The sequence below is a fragment of the Haematobia irritans genome, chromosome 1 (genome assembly GCF_050003625.1).
Source record: "Haematobia irritans isolate KBUSLIRL chromosome 1, ASM5000362v1, whole genome shotgun sequence".
NCBI classification, from domain to species: domain Eukaryota; kingdom Metazoa; phylum Arthropoda; class Insecta; order Diptera; family Muscidae; genus Haematobia; species Haematobia irritans.
In genome coordinates, this window is record NC_134397.1 from 177,867,074 (window position 1) to 177,888,594 (window position 21,521).

The 21,521-nt window shown below is 33.9% G+C and overlaps 1 protein-coding gene across 2 annotated transcripts; it reads left to right on the plus strand.

The window, feature by feature from the left end:
• The first annotated feature begins 4,340 nt into the window (after nucleotides 1–4,340).
• Nucleotides 4,341–19,852, plus strand: LOC142222167 (uncharacterized). 2 transcript variants are annotated; one of them, XM_075292166.1, is made up of 10 exons: nucleotides 4,341–4,776; nucleotides 5,003–5,201; nucleotides 8,928–9,017; nucleotides 9,138–10,186; nucleotides 10,260–10,460; nucleotides 14,441–15,035; nucleotides 17,790–17,921; nucleotides 17,989–18,807; nucleotides 18,880–19,008; nucleotides 19,078–19,852. In XM_075292166.1, exons 1-10 carry the CDS (start codon nucleotides 4,691–4,693, stop codon nucleotides 19,231–19,233), a joined length of 3,456 nt encoding a protein of 1,151 aa, XP_075148281.1. In that variant the 5' UTR covers nucleotides 4,341–4,690; the 3' UTR covers nucleotides 19,234–19,852. The 2 variants fall into 2 exon arrangements, with proteins under 2 accessions (XP_075148281.1, XP_075148282.1); XM_075292167.1 differs by lacking the exon at nucleotides 8,928–9,017.
• Nucleotides 19,853–21,521: the final 1,669 nt, after the last annotated feature.

Sequence of the window (21,521 nt, forward strand, 5' to 3'; positions counted from 1 at the left end):
TGGGCAGAAGCTGCAGCATATTCGGTTTATTTACTTAACCGGTCACCATCGAAAGGCACTGGCATCACTCCTGAAGAGGCGTGGAATGGCAGGAAACCTGATCTGTCACATATAAAAGTTTTTGGAACAAATGCTATGGTCCATATACCCAATGCAAATCGTAAAAAGTGGGATGTAAAAGCAAAAGAATGTGTTTTAGTAGGCTTCGATGAGCACACAAAAGGTTACCGTTTTTATGATCCGGATAAAAACATGGTGTTCAAAAGCCGTAATGTATCATTCATTGATGAAAACATATCTACAGATACTCCTGCGAAGTTTGCGATCAAGACAAAACATAGCAAAGTCGGTCTAGATTTAAGAGAAAATGCACTAGAAGAACAAAGTCAAACTGAAATTATAAACAGAAATGAAGTGGCAGAACAACAACAAACTGAAATTACCCCAACTGATTCAACGGACGACGTAAACAAAACAAATCAACAAGTTTCTCAGCAGCAGCATACTGCAACACAGTCATTAAGACGGAGTGGAAGAAACCGAAAGAAACCCGTTAGATTATATGAATACGTCACTGGCAATGAAAGTACATCATCAGATGAGTATGAAACAGCTGTTTTGCGAAATGATGAACAACAAAATATTTTACGAAATGATGAACAAGGAGATGGTAACTCAACATGTAGTTCTGAAGTCAACTTTATTGGATTTTCTGGATTGGCGGCGCCTCCATTGCAACCAAATAGCCGAAAATTGTTTCCCCAACAAAAGGTTAAGCACGGCGATGAGGGGCGCATATTTAAAGGCAAGTATTTTGAAATTAATTTTAAAAATAAACAAAATACTGCATCACAATTGTTTCAGACATACATGGATGATCCGGCGACGCTAGAAGAAGCATTGGCACGGCCAGATGCGAATCACTGGAAGCTGGCAATGGAAGAGGAATATCAATCTCTGATGCAAAACAATACTTGGTCAATGTCAGAATTGCCACCAAACCGCAAGGCAATCAAATGTAAATGGATTTTTCGAACCAAACGTGACGTCACTGGTAGCATTGATCGTTATAAAGCGCGATTGGTCATAAAAGGATACTCGCAGCGAAAGGGGGTGGATTATGATGAAACGTACTCGCCAGTTATACGTCATAGTTCCCTACGATACCTTTTTGCAATCGCGGCGAAACTAAATCTACAAGTTGAACAAATGGATGCCATCACAGCATTTCTACAAGGCAATATTGAAGAGGAGATCTACATGGAACAGCCACCGCTATACACGGATCATTATAATGCGTCAAAAGTATGTCGTCTAAATAAAGCATTGTATGGGCTAAAACAGTCAAGCAGAGTTTGGAACAAAGAATTAAACAAGGTACTAGAAGCTAGTGGACTACAAAAGTCAAAATATGATCCATGTGTATTTTACAAACTCGAAGACAACAAACTACTTATAGTAGCTGTATATGTGGATGACATCTTACTGTTCTGTAACAATGATAAATGGCTCAAGAATATAAAAGGTCACCTTAACCGTAAATTTCACATGAAAGACCTTGGAGCCGCGAAACAAATTCTTGGAATGAGAATCACTCGTGAAGAAGGTAAAATTTCTCTTGATCAAGAACACTATATTGAGAGCATTCTTGAAAAATTTGGAATGAAGAATGCAAAACCAGTCAGCACACCTATGAATGCAAGTGAAAAATATTCAAAAGATGACTGTCCCACCACATCCGAGGAAATGAAGAAAATGGAAAATATTCCGTACCAGGAAGCTATCGGATGTCTTATGTATTTGTCTCAATGTACTAGACCAGACATTACATTCGCTGTAAATAAATTGAGTTGCTTCAACGCAAATCCTGGAACCCATCATTGGTTAGCAGTAAAACATATTTTAAGGTATTTGCGTGGCACCTCAAAATTAAAATTGAATTTCTTGAAAGATGAGAGAAGTGATATCATCGGATACACTGACGCAGACTGGGCTGGTAGTGTTGATGATAGGAAATCTACGACAGGCTATGTCTTTATCGCTCAAGGGGGAGCCATATCCTGGTGCTCAAAACGGCAACAAACCGTAGCCCTCTCATCGTGTGAAGCTGAATACATTGCTCTTTCAGCAACTGTTCAAGAAGCAATATGGTGGAGTGGTATAGAATCACATTTTTACCCGAGTCCAAAATCGATGCAAATAGCTTGCGATAATCAAAGTGCCATATCGATTGCATCAGCAAGTGGAGACCATTCCAGAACTAAACACATTGATGTTCGTCATCACTTTGTGCAAGATCAATTACAAAATGGAAAGTTTAAAGTGAACTACATAAGCACAAACGAACAGGTTGCTGATATCCTAACAAAACCGCTTGAAAAGAATAAATTGGAATTATTCAGAAAGGCAATGGGGCTTCAATAGAATATCCAGATTAAGGAGGAGTATTGGGATTATACTATCATGTAATCTACATATCCTATTATATCCCTATTTGTATATATTTATGTATTATGACATTTATTGTATTCCTTATGTTATTGACATTTAGTAATAAAGAGTTCTACTTCCGCTGTAACCGTGCGCTCTACTATATTTTATTTAAATAAAAACGAAAATAAAGTTCTGAAAACATAGATATTACGCTTAAAATTGTGAAAGGTATATGGTGAACAATTTTCGACTTTCCAAATAGAATAAAGTGATCGTTTTTCAAATTTGTTTCCAGGCACGCTGTCTCCATCGAAAATCGAAACAAACTGGCTGATAGACGCTGCAATATGTAACTTGCTACTTAAAACTCAACATCATTCCTTTATTAATGCGAAAAATTATGTTAAATGTGATGAGATAAACCGAAAAATGTTATATTTATAAGAAATTATAAATGTTTAATCAAATCAATAAACATCTACACAATCGTGTTTTACTTGACCACAATGATTCTTCTACAATTACCTTAAAATGCACTTTTTCTGATAGTTTGCAGGGGTTCTTATTGGCGTCCTTCGAAATTGATATAAATAGGCACCTAATAATTGCACTGATTTGGATATCGTATACGACTGTTTTCGACGTAGGGGGGATATATTTGTTGTTTTGTATCTACCCTGCCAGCATTTCAAAGTTCCATTTTATCCTCATCGCAACCACAGACTCGTAAGTGACACTGCAACAAATGCCAACTGTGGTAGTATTTTGCAATCACTATTCGCATGAAAGTATTTTGCCATCACTATTGGTACAAGAGCCATTTTATATTTTGTGAAACACCAAGCACAACTAGCTTCTTATAATTTATTTAAATAAAAATGATAATGAAGTGCTGAAAACATAGTTATTTCGCTTAAAATAGTGAAAGGTATATTGGTGAAAATTTTTTGACTTTCTAAATGGAATAAAGTGATAGGTTTTCAAATATTTTTCCAGACACGCTGCCTCCATTGGGAATACAAGCACTGGCTGATAGACACTACAACATATAACTTGCAACTTGTAACTCAACATCAATCTTTTATTAATGCATAAAAATATGTTAAATGTAATGTGATAGACGTATAAATGTTATATTTATGAGAAATTATAAATGTTTAATAAAATAATAAACATCTAAAAAATCGTGTTTTACTTGACCACAATGATTCTTTTACAACTATCTTAAAATGCACTTTGTCTGATTGTTTGAAGGGGCTCTTATTGGCGTCCTTCTAAATGTATCCAGAACGGCAACTAATAATTGCACTCATGCGATACTTTTTTGTAGTAACTTGGCGTGGTACAACTTCTCAATAGTGACGGCGCTTTTCCGAGAAGTTTTGGATATCCTATACGACTGTTTTCGACGTAGTGGGGATTCTCAGAAGCGCCCCCAAATTCAAAAAATGTTGGCAGAGTTCTTTCTTTCAAACAAAGTAAGAGAAATCAAACGTATTTTTGCGGCATATATATATATATATATATATAAAACGAATTACTACAACATAAACGCAACAACTGACAGGAATGGTCTGACAAAATAAAACAGAATTGCAATCAGCTGGCTACCAATTTTACCTTTTTGGTATACCCTGCTATATGAAAAATGCTCAACCCTGTGTTTATTGGAAGTTTTTCGTCGCAGGAATGACAGGAATGGTCTGTCAAAATAAAACAGAATTGCAATCAGCTGGCTACCAATTTTACCTTTTTGGTATACCCTGCCATATGAAAAATGCTCAACCCTGTGTTTATTTGAAGTTTTTCGTCGCCGTTGCCGAAAATACACCGACTACAATGTTTGATTGTGATGTTTGTATACATTTGCTTTGTTTTGACATTCTACTGGAATTTAGTGTCACTTAACAACACTGAAAAAACCAGTGGTGTACTTCAAGCTGCGAGCATCTTTCATAGTCACTACCATTTAATTGAAAAGTTTGTTGTTACTTATCATTGCAAAAACTAAAAAAACTATTAAATACGTGGAAGAGCAACATAATACATTGAGAACATTGAATTTTCGATTTGCAAATGTTTGTTTTATTAACTTTGATTGATGTGGTCGACGTAGAAAAGAAACAATGACGTAAAACAAAGCAAGAAGAAGAAGAAGCTGAAAAAAATTAAACAAAACAGACCATCACCCTTTTCGAGTCAACCAGATGCTTTTTGTTATTTATTTGCAAATTTCAAGTGTAAACGAAACAAAAATATGAGTAAACAAGGAACCGATTCCGACAGCTCCGAAGAATTTTTCGATGCGGAAGATTCTACACCCAATAGGGTGTCAACACTAAGGTAAGAATGATATATGTGCAAATCACCAATCATACAATGAATGTATTCATCCATTCATGCGTGTGTTTGGATATGTCTGTCTGTCCTTTCATTAAAAGAACATACATGCGTACATATACACTTGCATATTCCATATACGATGTTTAGCAATTATTTATTTCTTTACATATGCATACTGTCTATGGAAAGTTAACTCACTTCTGTTACACCATATTTATAATTTCAGCCGCAAATCTATCATTGACAACTCTCAAGCACCTCAGGAATTTATATACCCCGATCCTGCGGTTAGAGTCGCTTCTTCGGACAGTGACGCCACACCCATTGGCACTGTCACTCCGGCCACAAGTAGTCCCAGCAGTAGTTTGAGTGCACGATGCACAAAGCAAGATGTTTTCGTTGAACCAAAACCAGTGCAGGCCACTGTAAGTATTTGATGTCATTTTCGAAAATAGACAATAGCGTTGACATGTAGGCCCCGATTACAATGTAAAAAAGCCTTTGTGATTTCGTTCCTAACACAATCAAGAGAGGGGGGAATGATTTGAATGGAGTCTTTGTGTGGTGTTTATGGACACAGCAGGTATTTCAGTGAAAGTTCACAATGCTTCGCCAAATGAATTTGACCAAAACTATTGCTATTAAAAAAAAAACAAACAAACTATACAACACTATCGTTTCTAAACGTACGAAAATAATTGGCAAGACCAACATACACATTTTTAATGAGTGTAATTAGTGTGGTTAATTCGGTTCTTAGAAATCTTCTACAATCAGTTCTAAAAAGCAAGAACTAATACAATGGTTGTCGCCAACACTGATAACATTTGTGAAAATTTCAATAATCCTCTGCCCTTGTTGTGCTTTAACAATACTGTTTCACGTTGGATATTTTTACCTGTTCTCAGAATGATTTTGTCACGACACTTACGTTGCTATTAATCATGCTACGTAGGAGATTGGACGGCTGTACCAAGGGAGCAAAACAGAATATATCTCACCGCTTGGTTCAGTATTCTCGTGACTCATTACTGAAAAGTGGATATCTATCCGCTATATGGACGGAAATTTCCGATGGATTTCCGTCAATTGTCAAGATAGTACAGGGAAGGTATATCACCTCAAGCAATCATAGAAATATTTCCGAAAGTTTAAGCGTGTCTAAAAGCTGTAGTTCTCATAGTGCACGACGTTGTCGTTCATTCAGTGAGGATGAGCTAAACTTAGAGGTAAAGTCCAATAGGGAGGAATGGGAACTGAGAGCACAAGAAGAGCGAGAAGAAAACCCTGTAGATGACCCGAATGAGTATAGGACCATGAGAATTCTAAAGATTCTAGAAACAGGTATGCCGAATAAGAGTGACGATCATGTCGAAACATTCACCCTTATTCCTGAAGTCACCCTCGCTCTCGCCGTCGCTTTTTGTCGTCTGTCGCTTTTAAGTCGTCTCGTCATTCATTTGGTATTCCTGCGAAGTGGTGATGGCGACGGCGAAGACGACGATTACTTTTTGTACCAATTACAATACTGAGTAATAAAAGGCCGATATCACTAGAAAACAATCAGATGATTTTTTCGGTTTAAAACATTTTTATTTCTGACGCAATTCTAAATCGGAAAATCAAGAAAATATATTTAATTTGACGCGGAAAATTGTGGATATATATTCGAGGACAGTTAAAGCTTCCAAAACTACAAAAATGGCGACGACGCTGAGATCAATGACACAAGGATCATCGTGAAAGAAAACAATCAGCTGATGTGCAAACCTGAATTTTAGTTATTTGCGTTTAAAATGCTGTTTGTTGTAATCCAATGTTGACTTGGAAAATCAAAATACATGATAAATTTGAATCGGGAAATGATTTAGACATCTACATTAGGGCAATAACAACATCCGGGATATACAATTGGAACAACGTTGACATTATGTGTCCAAAGATCATTCAAATTTCGACACAACTGTTACCTAAGTTTGGTGCTAAATAAAATACATTGGCCTTGAAGGATTTCTATTAAAAATAAATGGAATTGAAAATCAACACGTTTACTTTAATTGTATTTAATTACTGTGGAGACATCCTATCACTCTACTGAGTGTAGAGTTCTGACAGGTATTTTAAGCACACAATTTACAGTCAACTTGCAACTCTTGTTGTTGTTGTTGTAACAGTTTATTGTGATTTCATCCATTTTTTTGTTATACGCTTTGGTACTTCAGCTTGTGGCCAGATCGAGGAACTCTTGTAGTAATCATTGCTTTTCACAAGCCAATAATCCTCTAAGAGTACAATATTTTGAATTAATGTCTGTTGAGTGGGTTTCTTACTATTATAATTTATAATTAAAAATTAAATAGATGATTCGTTATTGAAAAATATTATTTTCTGATAGTATAAGAGATTTGAAAATCAAATGGATGAATTTGTATGTGACTGCTAATTATGGATACAATTTTTTAATTATTTACCAATTTGGACCATTTTTTGTATGTATTGCATACAAAAACAAAAAAAGTCTGAGGATGGATCATGTGGGGGCTATGTATAGTAATGGACTAAAATGGACTAGAGGGTGTAATTGAGTAATATTTTACTCACGAATACACTGACTACGGAAACTTTTTCGTTTGAGCCTTCAGGCACGACAATTTCACGTCAGGTGCACACCTCTAATATGGAACAATATCTCCGTGTTAATTAGATCACGTCTACTGACATCACGTGTCGAATTTCAACAGGATGAGCCAGGTGGCTCAAAAAGTCAAATCTGGAAATCTTTTCATAGGAGGGCTATACGTAAATATGTTCCATTCGACCTACATCAGTACCAACTATTTGCGCCTTGTTTGAAGCCGATAGATTGCTTCGTTCGAAAGCTACCATAATGTCAACACACGGACGGACGGACATGACTACATCGACTCTGATTTTCACCATGATCAAGAATGTATATAATATATGGGATCTAAGAGCAATATTGCTATTCGAATGACAAAGTTATACTCGATGGTGTAGGGCATAATAATCGGAAAGGTCGAAAGTCTACTTCTCCAAAATTAAAGTTAAAAGTCGACTTTTTAAAAGGTTTCAAACTTCAACCTTTACATAATCCGGAAATTGTCTTTATGAAAAGTTGACTTGTCCTAAGGGTTAAATTTAGAATTCTGATTACTGCCCCCTAGGGTAGATAACTAAAATAGAGTTTTAGACTTTAAAGTCAAATTTTTGATTTTAATGGCATTGAAAATTGGTGTGTAGATTTTGACCAACATGTTATACGTGAAACTTTTTAGACTATATCAAATGTTGACTAACCGACTTTAACCAACGTCTAAGAAGATTAATTTATAATTGAGTTAAAAAAACAACTACGTTTATTTAAAGAATTTTTGTTGAATTTTCTTTCTATTCATAATCACAAACTTTTCAACTCTTTCTAAAAATTCTACCTCCATTTGCAAAATGTCGACTTTCGATCATATTTCAATTCCTGTTGGAATATTTCAATGGTAATAAGCGATAAAAATATTGCTTAAGTGAAGTACATCTGTCATGTGACATATCCATATTAAGTTGGAATTGGAATTCATCTTTTTGTTACTTCCGAAAATATTGACAAGTTTTTCATTACCTATGGGGTGGTATATTTATTATACATACACTGTCTCAAGCAATTGTCCGTACACCAAACCGTTGAAAATATATTTCATCGTATATTAGAAAATAGATAAATTGATTTTATTCGATCTTTGTTTTTTTTGGTATGAAATAGAAAATAATTATTCAAGCTTGATATTTAATATAAAATTTACTTGAAACGAATGAGCCCTATAGTTTCTGAGATACAATGGAATATAGCTTTAATCGTTTGGTGTACGGACAATTGTTTGAGATAGTATATATATGTGTGTAGATAACTTTTACGTTTATTCTATTTTCTCATTTCTTTTGTTCTTATAGTTTTCCTTTGTATTTCATATTATTTTGTTAGAGCATATTTCCGTATGTATTTATGTGTAAACTTTTTGCTTTCCTTATTTTTTTTCATGTAAACCATTCACCTTGACCACCTTGTGATTGTCTTCTTATATATGATTTGTCCATTGACATTTCACTCGTATTACAATCATAATCGACCGGTCCGACAGTATGGTAGACAGCGTTTTGATGAATTACGTCAATACATGCAAAACGATGAAGATGATAATCCTGGAAATACATTAACGCCTGATTCTCAGGTATACTCAATGTTTGACTACATCGAATTTAATTCTGTATTTTCTTTTAACTTTCTTCTTTTCTTTCTTTTTCCTAAACCTATAACTCTTTCTTCTATGGTATATTTTTTGGCGGAGCAGAATAGTTCAACAGATGGGGTATTTGCGAATCGCCCCACTCATCCATTTAAGGTGGTGGAAAATGATGCCATGAGTGTACAAAGTATGACATCTTTAGGTCGGGTTGGGCGAATATTAGCGGGGAGCATTGATCCATCTTCGATGAGCATTGATCGTGAATATTTCGCTAATAGTAGCCAGCAACAGCAACGCCTTCAGCAGAACCAATTGGTGAATAGTGGGTCTTCGTCGACTCTTAGCAGCCTAAAGTCTGCAAGCATTCCACCTAGTCAAAATGAAACAAGCAGTAGTCGTGCATTTGCAACACCACCAGCGACAACTTCTAGTTTTGGGGGTGCCACTGATGCCGCCCCCGTAACATTGCAAGAACCTGACGTAATAGCAAGTACGAAATTGGCCCATTCTAAAACTACGGATTCTATTACATCTAGTGGACCCGTTGCGCCACCTAGACGAAAAAAGAAGTCGAAAAAAGGATCTTCAAGTTCGTCGGATCATTTTAATATGAATGATGGCATGCGTTTGCCAACAGTAGATACAGATACGGATAGTGATACACGGTCTGTTAAAAGTGTTCGCGATGTCCAACAAAGATTAAGAGACGATTTGGTGAAGGAAATCGAAAAAAGTTGGAATGAAACGAGTTCCTTACAAAATAGCATCGCTGGAAGTGGTACAACAAGCATAACAACTGGAGTTGGAAATGCTGCCATTTGCGCTGGCGGTAGTAGCGGTGGTATAACAACATCGGCTACTATGCCCATGACACTGGGTGGCGCGGGAGGTGTCCTTACTAGTATTAGTGCCTTAGGCGGTAATGTTTCCTCAGCCTGTTCGTCTGTTAATGTTTCCAGTAATACCGTAGTATCCGCATCAGGCACTTCTTTGAGTCAAATGTCAATATGTAATGCACGTCCAGTAACTACCGCAGCCATAGGAGGTTCTATAAATCGTATATCACATTCTCTTGGTAATAGTTCCACATCTGTCTACTCTAAGCCTAGTCCATCGAATTCTGCTAAAAGTAATTCTGCACCTGGTCGCGTAAGGTAGGTTGCAAAATAATGAAAGTAACGAAGCTCAGATTTTTTACTAATTTTTTTAAATATCTTCTTTGTATAGCTCCATTGATCCTTCACAGAGTTTAAATCTATATAAAGCCACCCAAGGTGGGTATGTGGTCAAACCACGAGATGAGCAATCCAATAAGGCTGAAGGCCCAACCTTGGAAGAAATGGAACGCATTGAACGTATATTTAGTGATAATAATAGTCCAAGACCGAAATTAGGCACCGGATCGAACAGTTTGGGAAGCGGTACAAGGTAAGACATATCATTTATTTAAACGAAATATTTGTCATAATTTAAAACCAATGGCATGGGTATGAATATGCATTCGATTTGTTGTTGTTTTTTTGAGTTTCACATCCGTTCACATTTTCTTTATTTCATAAGAAAGTGATTCGATATCAAACAAGTGGAAGTTTTAATTGTTTCCAAAGGTTTTACGATTTAAATCAAATTTTTTACAACTTTTCAACACTTCCAGATTGGGAAAATCGATTTTTCGAATCTTTTTAAAAATTCGTGTCGACTTTCGATTTTTACAATTATTAAAAATCCTTCCTTTGGCATCGCGGCATTTTAGTGACATTTTAGAAAAAAAGAGCTTTTCTGTTAGCCTGATATCGAAACATGCTATTTACGTCAGAATACATATTCCAGCTCTTTTTTGGCAAAGTAGATTAAGAATCTTTATTAATTGTTTCATTGAAAAGAAAATGCTAGATTCAAATCTATACAAGCCTAATTCTAAATTTGTCAGCCAATTCTAGTGGCCATTTCATAATCTTTAGTATAGACCGATTTTCAAAAATTCCATAGCCAGTTGGTCGTCTTCGGGGTTTTTGGTCGAAAAATTGATTTTCATCTTTATATTATTCCAGAAATTAACCCCTTTCGTAGGAACCACCCTTTTTAATTTTCCAAGAATTTAGAAATCTACTTTATGTTTTTTTTCTCCAAAATCCGATCTATTCGATGATTGTCTATATGTGTAATTATTTCAGGATCAGAATATTTCGCTGCCAGTTGAACTTTTTTGATATTCTTTAGTACGAGAACGTGTTTTCGACAAAGTTTTCCTTTGTTCTAAGGATTGCAATAAAAATCAAAAATTTTTTTTTTTAATTTTGGAAAAGAGTTGTTGTTGTAACAGTTATTTGTGATTTCATACATTTTTTATTTTATGCTTTGGTACATCAGTTTGTATCCAGAGTGATCCAATGGTGAGTCGATTAGGTTTAGCTGGGCAAGCGAAATTATGACGCGTGTCATGTAACCTTGGTTGCAGATGGGACACACGTCAACTAATCTGATAGGTAGGAATTGAGGCGGCTGCCCTTGGTCGAGCTCTTGGTGGTACCTGATCTAGAGGCTCTCTTTTATAAAGCTGGATCTCACGCTCTAGATAATGTAGGTCCACCATTACATTATTTGTGGTTGTCTATCCATAAGGATGATTATTGTGGTAACAACCCAGCCACGTGGGGAACTTGTTTATACGTCCGAGCTTATCACAAATTGTAGAAACAAGGACCTCATGTCGCTTGCCTGCAGCACTTGGGGTGAGGACAAAAAAACCTTTTTGACTACTTATAAGGCAATTGGCTATGAAGCGCCAGTGTGGACACCTCAAACAAGCGACATGCAGTGGAATAACATCCAAACCTGTCAGAACGCTGCCCTTAGATCTGCAACAGGATGTCTCCGCAGTACACCCCCCCCCTGGATTACCTTTATGCGGAGACCAAGATCATCCCGGTGCGTCGGCACAATTACATGTTGTCAAAGCAGTACCTCTTGGGTTTCTATCGAAGTTGTCATCCAAATCCACATTTTGTGTATAGGCAACCTCCTCGCGGGAATGTAAGGGTTGATCTTCACCTTCTAGAGTGCGAGATCCAGCGTTACAAAAGTGAGCCTCTAGATCAGGCAGCATATCAGACAGCTCTGAACAGGATTCATGAGGATACTGTAGCTGAAGCGGTGAGAAGCTACAAGGTTAATCCTGTTATCGGAGTCCGACCACCGCCCATAGCACCGGAGGGAAGAGACCTCTCACGGCAGACAAGGGTGGTTTTAGCACAATTAAGATCAGGCAAGTGCAGCCTCCTCAATTCCTACTTATCAGTGATTGATAGCAGCGTTGCTGATGTGTGTCCCACATGACACTCGTCACCTTTTCGCTTACCCAGCTAAACCTACCCGACTCACCACCAGATCACTCTGGACGCACCCCACCCTTGTCGTAGAGTCGTTAGATCTGGACACCAGTTGAAGTACCAAAGTACGTAACTCGGTTTGACTCAGAGTTACAACAATTTTGTTCATAACATACATTTTTAAGGACAAAATAACCTATCGTTTGTGATATCGTGCGTGTTTTTTATTATTTATCGTTCTCGAGTTATGGCTCAATACGTCAACTTTTTGTCCAAAACATTAGTTTGTTCAAATTTTGAGCGACGAGAGGCACGTGTTAACGTCGTTAAATCGGGCTCAAAATTGGCTATACCAATATCTGGAAAGGGGATTCGTTTTGTGGGGTTAAGGCGAACAAGATTCCGACATTTTTTTGCCCCATTAAGTTGCGGTCACTCTAGTGAATAGTGTTTCTGGGGATTTTGTGGCGGATATTCTCAAATTTCTAGCAGTGAAATAACTGGATTCGATTTTGTTTTTTAATAAGTTTCGTAGTCGCTGTCGGTTTTTGATGAGTACCAGTTAATGCCATAGAGATCCATGATCTTTTATAGGCAGGCATCCGATTGAAAGTGCGCGCGAGTTAGCTTAGACAGTAAGCATTCCAAAATATGCTCATTCCATAGAACAAACGCAATGGTGAGACTTTTTCACAACCGTTCAATGGACTACACCTGACGAAAGTTTTTCGAAGAATGGGAAGAGTGTCCCGTCGGACAGGTGATGTCTACCATTTTCTAAGATCGATAAGGCCGAATTATCAGGCTGATTCCCTATATCGAATTATTGTGTCGATTCAATTGAAAGAATAGGCTTAACTTTGCCTAAAAACATGCCTTTTCGTGATAACGCAGAGCATCACACCTCCCGTTTCGCAACGATTGAACTTCATGGGTTATGCTATTCAACTCCGACAATACACTAAAAACATTAGTCAAAAGCGATTAAATCCCTTAGAAGGCGAATTTTCTTAACATTTGACCTTACTATAATTCCGCTATTCGCGCCATTTGTATACGGCTAGAGAGAGGATGGCCAAATCATTCGAACTAAGCTATACAAGATCCTTTTTAATTTTAATGAAAATAGAAACGGGATATACTAATTGATATGAGAATGTTGGCAATACATAAAATGAAATGCATGATTTTAGAACGATAAAAAAATAAATCAGTTGTGGATTTTATCTTAAATTTTGTCTTTTTAAGAACCACAATGAAAATAATACTAAGAGAAAACTATAAAAAATAACAATATATCGAATACATATATAAATGAACTTTAGCCACAATAAATGTATGTCTATTACTTATCTTTTGTTTGCAGCAATCTATTCGATATTTTCATTGTTTATAGATTGACAACCTTAGTAAATAAGCCGTGGTGTTTGCAAATCAAGTTTGTGTTGTCTTTTTGTTTTATAATATCCATGTTAGAGCTTTAAGTATTGCTGGTTCATCATAATCGCATCAAAATTCAATTATTTACCTTCTTGTGGACGTTTTCAAATCAGTTCTCGAAATGGTTTTACCAACAATTGTCTTTTTTCAAATACTTATTAATTATTTAATTCTATTAATAGAGACTACAAAAAAATCTGCTAAAATAATTTGGTTGTTTGTTAACTAATCTACTTTTTTCCGAAACTGCCGAAGAAAATCTAATAACAATAAAATAAATATGTTACAACATAATCTTGGCCAAATATACGCCGTTCACTCTATTAAATGCTGTAGTTAATTAATTGATCCAATTAAATTGAGGTCCCATTAAAAAGACAGCTAATACGGGAGCTGATTTTTAAATAGAAGGTAATACTTAACTCTATTGGAACACATATTGCAATGTTTAGTGATTGTTTCCAACTAAAGTTCATTTAGAAAATAGTTAAACATCAATTAAATGTATCTCGAATTCAAACTGAAAATTAAATGCTACAATTTGCAGAGTGAATTCGGCTATGTATGTAACTATATACGAATTCTCACTATATAACTAAATTGTTCTTTTTGTTTGTCTTTTTTTCTTCTCACATTTAGGTATCCCTCATTAATTTATCGTTCCAGTAGTGATAAGGAACGCCGCAAATCTGCCGGCGATGAAGACGTTTTAAAACAAATGAATATTGATGTTCGTATAAGAACGAATTCTGGTAAACAATTATCCGATATAGAAATACTCGAACAAGTGCCAGTAACAAATCTTGAAACTGGCGAAACAATGCCATTGTCCGAAGTTCGGTCTCCTCCTGTGCCAGAGGGTTGGAATCCTTTATCGTTGCATATTCATAAGCTAACATCACATTTAGAGGTGACACAAAAGGAATCTGATGATGAGAGTGTCATTGGTATACCACCAAGTAGTGAGGGACAGCCACAAGAGGAGGACGAGGGTGAGACTGAAGATGGTAGCCGTTTGAAGAAGAAAACTGCAAAAATTAAGCGATTTTTCGGTTCAACTATGCGAAAGACGGTGGACAAAGCAAAATCCTTGGCCTCAGAGGTTAGCCATGCTCGTCATAAAGAAGATGTGGCCGATATTGTTGATGTCATGAATCCTGAGCAAAATATTAAAATAAAAGCATCATCGACGAACAAAGGACCGTATGAATTCACCAAGTTACAACATGTGCAGGTGAGTTTTAATGAGTTGGAAGTTGTAATTTTCTCCAGGAATTTGATTTTCTATAAAAATAAAATTCTGACAAAATTTTCTATAGAAATTAAATTTTGACAAAATATTCTATAGAAATTAAATTTTGACAGAATTTTCTATAGAAATAAAATTTTTGACAAAATTTTCTATAGAAATAAAATTTTGCAAAAATTGTCTATAGAAATAAAATTTTGCAAAAATTGTCTATAGAAATAAAATTTTGCAAAAATTTTCTATACAAAAAAAATTTTGGAAAAAAAATCTATAGAAATAAAATTTTGCAAACAAATTATATAGAAATAAATTTTTGCAAAACAATTTCTATAGAAATAAAATTATGGCAAAATTTTATATCTATAGAAAATTTTGTCATAAAGTTTTCTATAGAAAAAAAAAATTTTTGGAAAAATTTTCTATAGAAATAAAATTTTGACAAAATTTTCTATAGAAATAAAAGTTTGACAAAACTTTCTATAGAAATAAAATTTTGACAAAATTTTCTATAGAAATAAAACTTTCGATAGAAATAACATTTTGACAAAATTTTCTCTAGAAATAACATTTTGACAACATTTTCTATAGAAATAAAATTTTGCAAAAATTTTCTATAGAAATAAAATTTTGCAAAACTTTTCTATACAAATAAAATTTTGCAAAAAAAAAATCTATAGAAATAAAATGTTGCAAAAAAAATATATAGAAATAACATTTTGACAACATTTTCTATAGAAATAAAATTTTGCAAAAATTTTCTATAGAAATAAAATTTTGCAAAAATTTTCTATACAAAAAAAATTTTAGAAAAAAAATCTATAGAAATAAAATTTTGCAAACAAATTAAATAGAAATAAATTTTTGCAAAACAATTTCTATAGAAATAAAATTATGACAAAATTTTCTATAGATATAAAATTTTGCAAAAGTTTTCTATAGAAAAAAAAAATTTTTGGAAAAATTTTCTATAGAAATAAAATTTTGACAAAATTTTCTATAGAAATAAAAGTTTGACAACATTTTCTATAGAAATAAAATTTTGACAAAATTTTCTATAGAAATAAAATTTTCGATAGAAATAACATTTTGGCAAAATTTTCTCTAGAAATAACATTTTGACAACATTTTCTATAGAAATAAAATTTTGCAAAAATTTTCTATAGAAATAAAATTTTGCAAAAATTTTCTATACAAATAAAATTTTGCAAAAAAAAATCTATAGAAATAAAATGTTGCAAAAAAAATATATAGAAATAACATTTTGACAACATTTTCTATAGAAATAAAATTTTGCAAAAATTTTCTATACAAATAAAATTTTGCAAAAAAAAATCTATAGAAATAAAATGTTGCAAAAAAATTATATAGAAATAAATTTTTGCAAAAAAATTCTATAGAAATAAAATTTTGACTAAATTTTCTATAGAAATAAAATTTTGACAAAATTTTCTATAGAAATAAAATTTTGAACAAATTTTCTGACAAATAAAATTTTGCAAACATTTTCTATACAAATAAAATTTTGCAAAAAATTTCTATAGAAATAATATTTTGCCAAATTTTCTATAGAAACAAAATATTGACAAAATTTTCTATAGAAATAAAATTTTGACAAAATTTTCAATAGAAATAACATTATGTCAAAATTTTCTATAGAAATAAAATTCTGGCAAAATTTTCTATAGAAAAAAAATTTTGACAAAATTTTCTATAGAAAAAAAATTTTGACAAAATTTTCTATAGAAATAAAATTTTCAATAGAAATAACATTTTGACAAAATTTTCTATAGAAATAAAATTCTGGAAAAATTTTCTATGGAAAAAAAAAATTTGACAAAATTTTCTATAGAAATAAAATTTTGACAAAATTTTCTACAGAAATAAAATTTTGCAAAAATTTTTTATAGAAAAAAAAATTTGCAAAAATTTTCTATGGAAATAAAATTTTGCAAAAATTTTCTATAGAAATAAAATTTTTCAAAAATTTTCTATAGAAATAAAATTTTTCAAAAATTTTCTATAGAAATAAAATTTTGACAAAATTTTCTATAGAAATAAAATTTTGACAAAATTTTCTATAGAAATAAAATTTTGACAAAATTTTCTATAGACATAAAATTTTGACAAAATTTTCTATAGAAATAAAATGTTGTAAGAAATTTCTATAAAAAAATTTGCAAAAATTTTCTATAGAAATAAAATTTTCTATAGCAATAAAATTTTGACAAAATTTTCTATAGAAATAAAATTTTGACAAAATTTTCCATAGAAACACTTTTCTAAACAAATAAAAATTTGCAAAATACAATTTTTTGGTTTAGTTGTTTTTTTTTTTGGTAAAATTTTCTTCAAAATTTGGTAGATTCTTTTGGGTGGCAACCGTGGTTTGGATTTGTGTGAAATACAAGGTTTCTTGTGATACCGCAAAATAATGGGACGAAGATAGGTTATAGCTATATTGTTCGAAATGCCAATTGTGCTTGAATTTTATTTTATTTGAAATAGACATTAATATCTCTGACTAAGAAGAAAAATTTGCAAGAAAATTTTGTAAATTGATTTGGACACGTTTTTAAGCCTGCAAGTAAATATCTTTTAAGTTCCTTGTTTCCGATCTTTAAATTATTAAGTTTTTACAGCAAAGTTGAGGTCATGTTTAGTTTTATAGTAAAAACGTTTGCAGAGAAAAAAAATAGTTCATTTAACCATATCTTATATTGCTGCCTATTTTACTTTTAGGACTTGTCTGGGGAACATACTGGAGCTGTTTGGTGTATGAAATTTAGTTCCTGTGGACGTTTATTAGCCACTGCTGGTCAAGATAAAGTGTTACGCATTTGGGTTCTTAAAGATGCCTATCCTTTCTTCCAGGTAATTAATCAAATTTACTAAATTTCTTTGAAAAAAAATAAACTGGCGCATATTTCCACATTTTAAGGATATGCGAACTAAATATAATGCTGATCAAAAATCTTCACCCACTCCATCCCAAGAATCGTTGGTCTCACAGCATTCGGCTGAAGATGCTATTGCCATGGCTACGGCCGCTGAAAAATGTACTGGTCCGTTTATGCCAAAATCTTTTTGTACCTATATAGGCCATACCTCCGACTTACTTGATGTTTCCTGGTCTAAGAATTATTTCATATTATCTAGTTCCATGGACAAAACCGTACGCTTGTGGCATATATCACGAAAAGAGTGTCTTTGTTGCTTTCAGCACATTGATTTTGTTACGGCCATAGCATTTCATCCACGTGATGATCGGTATTTTCTTAGTGGCAGTTTAGATGGTAAATTACGTTTGTGGAATATTCCCGATAAGAAGGTAGCCTTGTGGAATGAAGTGGATGGCCAAACGAAACTAATCACAGCTGCCAACTTTTGTCAAAATGGACAATTTGCTGTTGTAGGTTCCTATGATGGTCGTTGTATTTTCTACAATACCGATCAATTGAAATATCACACACAAATTCATGTACGTTCGACACGGGGAAAAAATCGTATTGGTCGTAAGATAAGTGGTATAGAACCAATGCCTGGCGAGGATAAAATTGTGGTGACATCGAATGATAGTCGAGTGCGTTTGTATGACTTGAGAGATTTGAACTTGTCGTGTAAATATAAGGGCTATTTAAATGCCTCGTCGCAAATAAAGGCCTCCTTCAGTCATGATGGCAAATATATAATAGCTGGTTCGGAAAATCAGTGTATTTATATATGGAAAACTAATCATGATTATTCGAAATTAAGTTCGGTAAGTGTGTATGTGGGTAGATGATCAATTGAGTGGAGCTTACGGTTTACCCCTTTTTATTCACCAATATAGGTCCGTCGTGATCGCAGCGATTTTTGGGAAGGCATTAAAGCTCACAATGCTACCGTTACTTGTGCAATATTTGCTCCACATCCAGAGGCCATTATTAAACCAGAACCTGACGAGATTTCTAAAGAAAAGGTAACGAAAAGATGTCATGCTTTATTTTTATCAAATATTTTTAATTTTATTTTGGTTTTATTTCCATAGCAAACTAATAATCAACCAGATCCTTTGGTTGAACAGCATAAAAAAGGTTGTGGCTATGTTATGGTTAGTGCAGATTTCAATGGAGCCATTAAGGTCTTTATTAATAAGACCAAACCCAAACACAGTAGCTTGCCCTACACAGCGATAGCCGATTGAAATGGTACGAATGATGATGAAGAAGAAGTGATAGTGGATTAAATGATAACATCTTTATTTCGTTATTCTAAATTGTATGCTATATACACATTCACATATACATATACTATATATTTTGTTATTTATTATTAAAACGTCTCATTGAATGATTATGTATGGGAAAAAAATCGTTACAAAAAAACAATTGATTGATATTAAAGTAAATGATGATGCGACGATAAATTCATAAATTTTGCTAATCGAATTTATGGCCAAACTAGATTTTCTATACCACAAATAAATTTGATATTTTTTAATGTATAATATTTAGGCCTCACTTTAAACATATATTTTTATATATATTATATTTTTTTGTTGAAGTTTATGTTCTAATATTTATGTATGTACGTTCGTTTGTGGCTTTCGCTTTGATTTTGCTTCTTTTTTTAATTTCCAGAAATGTTGTCTTTATTTTTTTTGTAGATATGACGATGATTTTGATATGATGGAGAAAAAAAAAACAAAAATAATGTAATCATTTGTTTGTCACAGTATTTCCTGATCAATGTGTAATATATTAATTATTTAACTAATTGTATGAAAATAAATTAAAAAGTTTTTAATTTTAGTAGCACTATAATTTTGGGTTTTATTTCCATTTGCATTTATATTAAGTATGTTTCGGTTTAAGAGCCGCTACAAAGTAAGTGTTTCACAAATGGAAAGCAAAATTGAAAGATTCAATTAAGAATTTTATGGAACTGATGTGTCGATACCAAAGTTGGTGTGTTCAGTCTCTGGCCAGTGTAGCATTGACAAAAGTAATTTATATACACGAAGTGTATAAATATACAAAAGTCAAAAATTCACTTTTTATATCCATCATTCTATGGTGATGGGGGTGTATAAAAAATTTTCCATTCCGTTTATTGATCACGAAGAAACTCTAAAACGATATAACCATGGTCGTCCATCAGTCAGTTGTAATCACGTTTAAGCCTTCAGTAACGGCGCTACCGTCCTGATATTTGGCGAAGATTCGTTTTTGTCTGCAAGTAGGGTAAATTCGACGACGGGCTATATCGGTTCATATATTGATATAGTCCACATATAAACCGACCAACGATTTGGTTTCATGCCAATTTGTTTGAAATTGGAAATTTTTGTACGGAAATCGCGATTTATATCAATTCAGTAAATCGTGAACAAAAAGTGCACCGATTGTAATGAAATAAAGCTCATTTTATTCGAAATACATTTAGGTAACTGTTTCTGGACCTATTTTTATACCCTCCACCATAGGATGGGGGGTATATTAACTTTGTCATTCCGTTTGTAACACATCAAAATATTGCTCTAAGACCCCATAAAGTATATATATTCTGGGTCGTGGTGAAATTCTGAGTCAATCTGAGCATGTCCGTCCGTCCGTCTGTTGAAATCACACTAACTTCCCAACGAAACAAGCTATCGACTTGAAACTTGGCACAAGTAGTTGTTATTGATGTAGGTCGGATGGTATTGCAAATGGGCCATATCGGTCCACTTTTACGTATAGCCCCCATATAAACGGACCCCCAAATTTGGCTTTCGAGGCCTCTAAGAGAAGCAAATTTCATCCGATCCGGCTGAAATTTGGTACATGGTGTCAGCATATGATCTATAACAAGCATGCAAAAATTGGTCCACATCGGTTCATAATTATATATAGCCCCCATATAAACCGATGCCCCGGTTTGGCTTGAGGAGCCTCTAAGAGAAGCAAATTTCATCCGATTCGGTTGAAATTTGGTACGTGATGTTAGTATATGGTATCGAACAACCATGCAGGAATTGGTTCATATCAGTCCATAATTATATATAGCCCCCATATAAACCGATCCCCAGATTTGACCTCCGGTGCCTTTTGGAGAAGCAAAATTCATCCGATCCGATCCGAAATTTGGTACGTGGGGGTAGTATATAATATTTAATAACCATGCCAAAAGTGGTCCATATCAGTCCATAATCATATATAGCCCCCATATAAACCGATCCCGAGATTTGGTTTTGGAGCCTCTTGGAGGAGCAAATTTCATCCGAGTGAGTTGAAATTTGGTACATTGTGCTAGTATTATATGGCCGTTAAATACGGTCGTAAGTTCGGCCAGGCCGAAGCTTATGTACCCTCCACCATGGATTGCGTAGAAGCTTCATCTAAACACTGCCATCCACAATCGAATTACTTGAGTTGCGGCAACGCTTGCCGATCGAGAGGTATCTTAAAACCTCCTAACACCGTCTTCTAAATTGTAAGTAAGTCCATACGT